The sequence below is a fragment of the Octopus bimaculoides genome, chromosome 3 (assembly GCF_001194135.2).
Source record: "Octopus bimaculoides isolate UCB-OBI-ISO-001 chromosome 3, ASM119413v2, whole genome shotgun sequence".
Taxonomy (NCBI): domain Eukaryota; kingdom Metazoa; phylum Mollusca; class Cephalopoda; order Octopoda; family Octopodidae; genus Octopus; species Octopus bimaculoides.
Window position 1 is genome coordinate 142,884,003 of NC_068983.1, and position 8,374 is coordinate 142,892,376.

Genomic DNA, 8,374 nt, shown 5'->3' on the forward strand with positions numbered 1-8,374 from the left:
AAAGTGCCTTAATATTTTTATAAGCTTTTTTGCTGCTTTCCTTCTATTTGTTAGCCAAGTTTTTATAGAAACTGTAGGAAAATGCTGTTATCATTATTAACATTGTCTTTGATTAATTTTTGTGGCTGCATATTTTCTCCTTTTTTTATTATGCTGAAAAATTTCTTTTCATTATAATATCAGTTATCTTTTTCAGTTTTGAAAAATTTTCTCTGTCATTTATTAATTCAAATGCTTCATGAATATCTGTTGATTGTTAAAAAAATATTTATTTAAAAAGAAAAAAAAACTATCAACAATGGAAATTGTTTTCAAATGATTCATTTCAGTGAAAGCTGCTCTAATTTTAACGGTTAAATTATCTGTGTATGTTTGTTGAAATTGATAGTTTTATTCAAGGCCTTTTGACACTAGAAGAACTGGGATTTATTTGATTTCTACTTGTTTTATCTAAGAAAAAATAACTTTTTATACTGTTCATAAAACAAAATTTAAACCTTATCAGTTGTGTTTCAATTGAAATCATAAGCGATATAATTTTTTTATTCTGAAATGTTGTATCTTGTATCTGAAAGAAACAGAATTCTTGCTACAGTTTATTGTTCTAAGTAGGATAGGTGTAAACTAATACTCAACTTTTCAGGCCAGCTATATAGATTAGGTTGGTGTATGCAAAAATAATTGCAGATTTTTGTTATTTTAAACTTTGAGCGATGTATTTTGGAATAAAATTTTATATCTATACTAATGTATTATACCATTTTGGAGTAGAGATTTTGGTCTATTGATTTATTGGTTTTACTTTTATTGTTCATTCTTGTTTATTTTAGGATGTAGGCTGTCAAATTAAAGAGAGAAAAAAAATTGAGCAATTTTATTGTATGAGTTCAAAGTGGAAATCAGAGCAGAGGGAACTGCTTGCAAGAGATATTAGACAAGCATTTGACCAGAAGACTGTCAACAAACATAGTCTAAACATTAGTTTGAAAAATATCATAGCAGAGACAAGAACTATGAAGGTTGACAATGACTATTTGAGGACTTCACTGGTGTAGCTCTCAGGGTCATCAGGGTACACAAACCACTACACCACAACAAGGACTGGACCTTATGATGTTGTATCCTAGATTTGGGTTTCTTTTATCTTTTACTTAGGAGAGAAGGATAGTGCCCATGACTCTAACATAGTTTCTGAGACTGGTGGGATGGAGGGAGCAAGATATCTTGTCCTAGCCCCAAAACTTTCAATAGAGTAACAGAAGTGAAATGACATTTAATTAGCCTAGTATTGAACTGGACTCACATAGAATAATTTGAGTGTGTTGAAGAATTAAACATTCAATAGTTGGTTGACATTTACACCATATTTGGAAGCTGATGACACTTGACATTTGTTGAGCTTTTTTGAGTGCTACACAAGCAGAATGAAAATAAAAAATCTCATTTCTGAAGTTTTATCTGCACTTTTTTTACACATCAAAAATGATTTCATTCCTTGGTTGTATTTTGACATGTGCTAAAACATAGATTCTGTACAACAATCAATGACATTCCACCCTAATTAATTGGCCAAGGTGAAGTACCAAAACACTCTCCCAAAATGGAGCTATATCAAAAGAAGGTTATGGTCACTGTTTTGTTGTTGGCAAATTGAATCATCCATTTCTATTTCTTGAATCCTGATGAAACCATCACAGCAGAGAAGTATTGTCAAGAAATCAACAACATGCACCAAGAATTGTAATGTTTATGTCTAGCACTGGTCAATCAAAATATATCACTTCTTCTCTATTATACTTGACCACATATCTTGCAAAGATTCTGCAAAAATTGAATGAAGCGGGCCATCAAGCTCTACCTCACCCATCTTACACCTCAGACCCCTCTCAGACTGACTACCATTCTTTCAAGCATTTTCTTAACTTCCTGCTAAAGATCTTCAACACCCAAACATTACCTCAAAGCACCTTTGAATAATTCATCAGTTTCAGGACTCCAGAATTCTATACTATAAGCAGACTAGTTTCTTGTTAGTAAAAAAGCATAGGTTTATTTCTGTCTTTTTTTTTTTGTTTCAGTATATATAGAATTGTATTTTTTATTGATGGCTCCATTGTAAGAGTTTTCAAGTTTACTCGAGAAGTAGCCTTTGTATTTAGAGGAAATACTTGAATATGGAATTCTTCATATATTAGGAACTATATTATATGCAAGTATGAATAGAAATATAGATGAAAGACCAAATAGTTCCGCCTACACATATGTACACACACATTTATGTATTTGTATATATAAACATACATGAATAGTTTTGCAGATCAGCAAACCCTAACAAAGTATAAACAAGAAAAGAAACTCGAAAGCTGCCAATTTGTTTTGCATATTAGAAACTCCTTCATTGCCATTGTTTCCTGAGCATCTGCTGATTATGGTTGCATCCCTTATGATCTCCTATAATGAAGAACTCACACATATTTGGAGGAGATTTAGTTATTCTCAAAAGGAACTGTTTGATGACTTTCAATTGTGATTCAGCCACATGGTATATTAAGTGCTTAGAAGAAATGGCAATTCAATTCAGCTCAGGACATGATCATTGAATACTTATAGAAAAATACCAACTACTATTATTTTTGTCTGACTGCATATTTGAACCTACTTCAAATTTTTAATGCTTCATGCAGTGTGTATGCCTTCACTACTTAACTATATTACTCATGCCTTTAGAAAAATAAAAGAAATAAAAGATCTAGTTTAAGGTCACCATCATCATCAACATTATACTCACTGTAACACTATGAAAAGTATTTTACCAACCATGACCATAGATTTATTTTACTGACATAACAAGACTGAAATGGTGTATTATTTTGTTTCACCCAGTGAATATAGTATAGAGAAATTATATTAAAATGAAAAATTTTCTTGATTTTTATGCATGTTTGAAAAAAAAATTAAGAAAGCAAAAAGCAATAATATGGAAGAAAATAAAACAATTTTTACATTAGGTGAAGTCTATATACTTTTCCCTTTGAAAAGTTTCCATAACTGATAATAGTTTTTAATCTGAAAGCTATCTTATTTTCCAATACTCTGTCTTAAGCTCATGAGAAATTCAGTATTTCTTAACCATAAAATATTTCATTATCATAACCATAAAGATAACTGATAACTTCCCAGACATAATTTTCTTCAATCTAATTCTCTCCATTCAAGTCATTTTACAAGGTTATGAGTTGATATGGACAGCTAGCAGGAGTTAACTCTCTCACATTAGCTTTTATTCAGAGGTAACTACAAATGTCATTTTTGTTGATGTTGACATTTCTGTATTTCTTCATTATCTTGTCAGTTCCAGTAGGATTTCAACTTTAAGGCACTCAGTTCTACTAATATCAAATTATCTTACTATAAATTGAAATTACAAAAAAAAAAAAATATTGTAACTTTATCAGTATTTGAATGTTAAAACTTTATTCTAACATATCTTGTATTGAAATTATTCTCTAAGTATTGTCTTACTCATTGACATACTGATTAATGGCTATTTCTGTTTTTGTAAGCATGAGTATTTCTTGCATATGCTCAAGGCTTCAATTATTTTTGTTCATTTGTAAAAAAAGAACTTCTCTTAATTAGTAAAATGTTTAAAATAAATTGAAGCTTTAGGCTCTCTTTTGTAACCATTATTACAGTTTCCATTTTTTCCCTCCAAAGTTAAATTCATAACAATTTAAGATGAAACTTTTATTGTTTCATTCATTGAATGTTGTTATCTGTTTTCAATAGTTTCCTGTGAATTTTTTGCTGCATCACCAGGTGCATCTCTATTACTGAGGTGTGTGTGTGATATTTTCAGGAGGTGGATGAATGTATGGGGATGAAGCAGCATCTGTCTTGTGTCTAATTGGCTGTATTGTGGAGTTTTTTGTTTCTTAATGTATTATTTTAATGTTGTTCTTGTTTGTTGTGAAAACTTTTATCGTATAGGAATATGTCTCTTTGAGTTTTGAGTTCAAATCTCACCAAGGTCAAAATCATGGGTTGATAAAATAATATGTCAATATAATCAATTATACATTTCTTCCCCAAATTACAGCCTTTTGTTCATGTTAGGAAACATTAATATTTTCTCATATTTTTTTCAGATGTTTATGGTACAGGAATATTTTTAAAAGCAAAAGGTTAAGTAAATGATTTTATTTGTTTACAATTTTTTTTTAATGTTTCTAAATAAAACAATTTAATTTTGAATAAAATATTTTAAATAAGATTGGATTGTAAAATTTTAATTTTATGGTTATTGAATTAGAAGTAATTTTTTTCAGTTTTTAAATTATTTTGAAACCCTACATCTGTGCTCATTCTGGAGTACTGCTTAATTAATCAAATGCTTAATCTTGACATAAAATGATATTAGAATATTTGTAAAGTGATTAGGTTTCTGAAAGTAAGTGATATTATTTTTCATTGCGATTATAGAAATTCAAGGAGTTGGCAGAGTACTTGCTGAACATGATATAGTTCCTTCCATTTAGTCTTTAGCTTTTTTGAATAAAATATTTTCTCTCAATGGCTTTTCTCTGGATAGATTTTTTGCCCTCCAGGGTTGATAAAAATAAGTATCTTGTTTGAATTTATTTAAATAACTTCTGTCCACAATAAACTTGGTCTTTCTTTGTGAACTGAAGTAGATTGGAAATTGAGTTTAATTAAGGTTGTAAATCAATAAAGTGGAGGCGCAATGGCCCAGTGGTTAGGGCAGCAGACTCACGGTCATAGGATCGCGGTTTCGATTCTCAGACCGGGCGTTGTGAGTGTTTATTGAGCGAAAAACACCTAAGGCTCTTCGATGCTCCGGCAGGGGATGGTGGCAAACCCTGCTGTACTCTTCCACTACAACTTTCTTTCACTCTTACTTCCTGTTTCTGATGTACCTGTATTTCAAAGGATCAGCCTTGTCACACTGTGTCACGCTGAATATCCCCGAGAACTACATTAAGGGTACACGTGTCTGTGGAGTGCTCAGCCACTTGCATGTTAATTTCACGAGCAGGCTGTTCCGCTGATTGGATCAACTGGAACCCTCGACGTCGTAAGCGACGGAGTGCCAACTAACTAAATCAATAAAATATACCACTGGAAGCTCTTAGTATTTTGTTATTTTTGTTTTCATCCACCATAATTATAGATTATGGAGATAAAGGCAGTGAGCTGGCCGTCATTAGCATGCCAGACAAAACGCTTAGCAGCATTTTGTCCATCTTTACGTCCTGAGTTCAAATTCTGCTGAGGTTGACTTTACCTTTCATTCTTTTAGGGTCAGTGAAATTAGTACCAGTTGAGAACTGGGATCAATGTAATTGACTAATCCCCTCCCTCAAAATTTCAGGCTTTGTACCTATCGTAGAAAGGATATTACAGTCTCAATAAAAATAAGAATATCTACTTATACCATACAATAGTGCAATAAGCAGTCAGTTGCTTGACTTGTAGTTTATGAAGTAAAGTTGTGAAATTATTCTGAAATCAGAATTGTGATATTCATGCTTTTCTAAAGAATGTTAATAAAGTGAAATATTTCAACCAGTAATCAAATTACCAGGAGATTACTGCAGCACTGATACACTACTTTTTAAAGCATTTAGGTTTTGTTCTTGGGTTGAATTTTTACTCAACATTCCAAGCTGATGATATAGGAATAATTTTACACAGTACTCTTGCTGCCAGCAATGTTGAGTTGTGTCTCCATGCTGTTAATTTTATTGCTAGACTTGTGTCTTGGTTATGACACAGAACAGTTCTAGTGCCAAGATATAAATCAAAACTTTTGCCTATATGCTAATATACTATTGATTCAGCTCATATCCTAGCAATAATATTCCACTGGTGGCCAGATATATTGGCCACATGACTGATAATAGCCACTTGGATATGATATTATTTTCTTGACTGAAGGTTTTGATTTTTATTTCCCTGTCACTTCAAAATACTAGTGACAATGCCTGTTGTCTCTACTTATTTAGATCAAGTAAAAGAAAGAAAAAAGAGTAAATGACTTATTAATTGGTTGATGGAGCAATGAGTTAAATTAGAAATTGATAAGTAATTTGGTGTATTGCTATGTTGAGATGAACTTAATCAATTCAAGTTATATAAGAATTACTATAAAAGTTTTCGTTTTATCAAAAGAATTATACTATCCATTTAAACAATTTTTAATTTATAATGCAAGAAATATCTTAAATTTAAAAAAAAAATTTACTTTCCAGTGACATATTTAGGATGTTACGTAACACACTGGACACCATTTTTATCAGGGAATAAGACATCAGTGGATAAAATGACAATTGAATTGTGTCTAGAAACATGCAATAATTTGAACAGCTATTATGCAGGGCTTCTAAAAAGGTAAATTTTCAGCTAGATTCAAAACAGTTTTCCTTTTTTCTCTTTATTGTTACTGTTAAGAGAATTAATATTGAGTCACTATAGTTACTGTCATGGAATAGAGGTTTTCTCAGCAATCCTAGTTTGCAACTTCACTTCCTTGCATGTTCTTGTTCTTGAGAAAGACATGAACATCATCACAATATAATTTTTCTGTTCATTTAAATCTGGATTTGTACCTCAGTAAGATGTAATATTTTTGTCAAGGCAGTAAACAGCTAATAAGATGATGAGATTTAAGATTATAATGATCAGTCTCAGAAATACCAGTTTAGTCAACCATATACCCCCCCCCCCCCAATAATTGGTTGGATGGTTATTCAACCGATTTTATTCCTAATCAATTGAGCTATGACTCTCTCTGTAAGTTTCATGACATGGTGATGTTCTTTTAACCTTGGTGATGTTCTTTTAATCTTTTACTGATTTCACTCATTAAATTGTAACTATACTTAGGTACTGTTCTGTAGGGTGTATTTTATTAACCTCTGAAAAATGAAAGAGAAGTAAGTGCAGTGAGATTAGAACCCGAAATGTAAAGGACCATATCATAATGCCATAAAGTATTTTGCAATCTGTTTTATATTGTTTTATATACACATACACACACACACACACACACACATAATTTAAGCACACAGTATAACTTCAGAAAACCAGCCAGCCAGCCAGCCAGCCAGCCAGCCACCTAATCACTTATCAGTCTGGGGGGCACATAAGCCAGATTGATTACCTCCTTACCAGGCAATGAGTTAGACAGATGCTTGCAAATACAAAGTCTTTCCCAGGTGAAGAGTGTACACAACATAGGTTATTAGTTAGTGTCTTTAGAATTAGAGCTAGAAAGACTTTGGAAAAGAAAATTATGGAAGCTCAAAGATCCAGCAAACAGGCAGAAATTTAGAGATATTCTATAATGGAAACTTCTGATGAAAGAGAGGAAGAGTTGGAGACATATAACTTAGAGGACAATTGGAAGTTCCTGTACTGAGGGTTACAGACCAAATCTGTGGCTGGTGCAAAGTCCCAGCTAGGCCGAGGGTGACATGGTGGTGGAACAAGTTGGTAGTCAGTGCTATAAAAGCAAAGAGACAGGCTTAGAAAGACTGGGAAAACGGTGGAAGCAGATAATTATATCAGGTAGCTAGAAAGCAGCTAGGTGACAGGTTTACATAGCAAAAGGAATAGCAGAAGGTAGGAGATTTGCAAATGTTCTACAGTGTGAGTATCAAAGAATAGAGATGTGACGACATCCTGGGGGAGACTCTAGGCTTCAATGAGGAACAGCTTGTCAACCTGTTCGGAAGAACATTTGGGCTGAGGTATCTGGACAACTTCCAGAAATCCCTGACCTGGTTGTGCTACTGATTGGCTTTGCCAGTTCGAGAGAGGTTGTCAAGGCATGGTGCTGGTATCCCACCCACATGCTCGAGGTGCGAGCATGTCACAGAAACTGTCACGCATGCCTTCGTACATTGTGAGGAACTAAGGGGACTGATAACCTATGTTGAACAACTGGTGTCAGATACGGAAAGAGTGCAGTTATCAACTGAGTCTATCATCAAGATTATGCCGCCTCCCTCCTTTAACAAGGGAAAAGAGGCGTCATTTTTCTGCGTAGTAGCCGTATTGAAAGAGACAGTATGGGTGACGCATGGAAGAGGAATTGAGACAGGCAACTTTATCTCTGGACATGGGTTGGTTAGTTTTTTTAACTACCATCTGCCCAGAAAGATTAGTCTGTAGAAAAGATGCCTGCCTCGAAGAGCGTTTAAGAAAAGATGGACAAATGTTTTAAGGAAGTTGAGAGTGAATGGGGCTGCGCTAGTGTAGCCAGTCTGAACAGAAAAGAAGGAAAAAAAACAGAAGGAAAAATTAAAAAAAAAGGGTATTATAAAAAGTTTAAAAAAGAAAAAGGAAAAAC

General features: G+C 33.1%; 1 protein-coding gene across 1 annotated transcript in view; it reads left to right on the forward strand.

The window, feature by feature from the left end:
- The window catches only part of LOC106878286 (uncharacterized), a 132,700-nt gene that overhangs the window by 29,220 nt on the left and 95,106 nt on the right, over positions 1-8,374 (forward strand). Inside the window, exons 6-7 of the mRNA XM_014927463.2 lie at positions 4,149-4,184; positions 6,273-6,411. Of these exons, the coding sequence (XP_014782949.1) occupies positions 4,149-4,184; positions 6,273-6,411 (175 nt within the window). The remainder of the gene's footprint in view (positions 1-4,148; positions 4,185-6,272; positions 6,412-8,374) is intronic.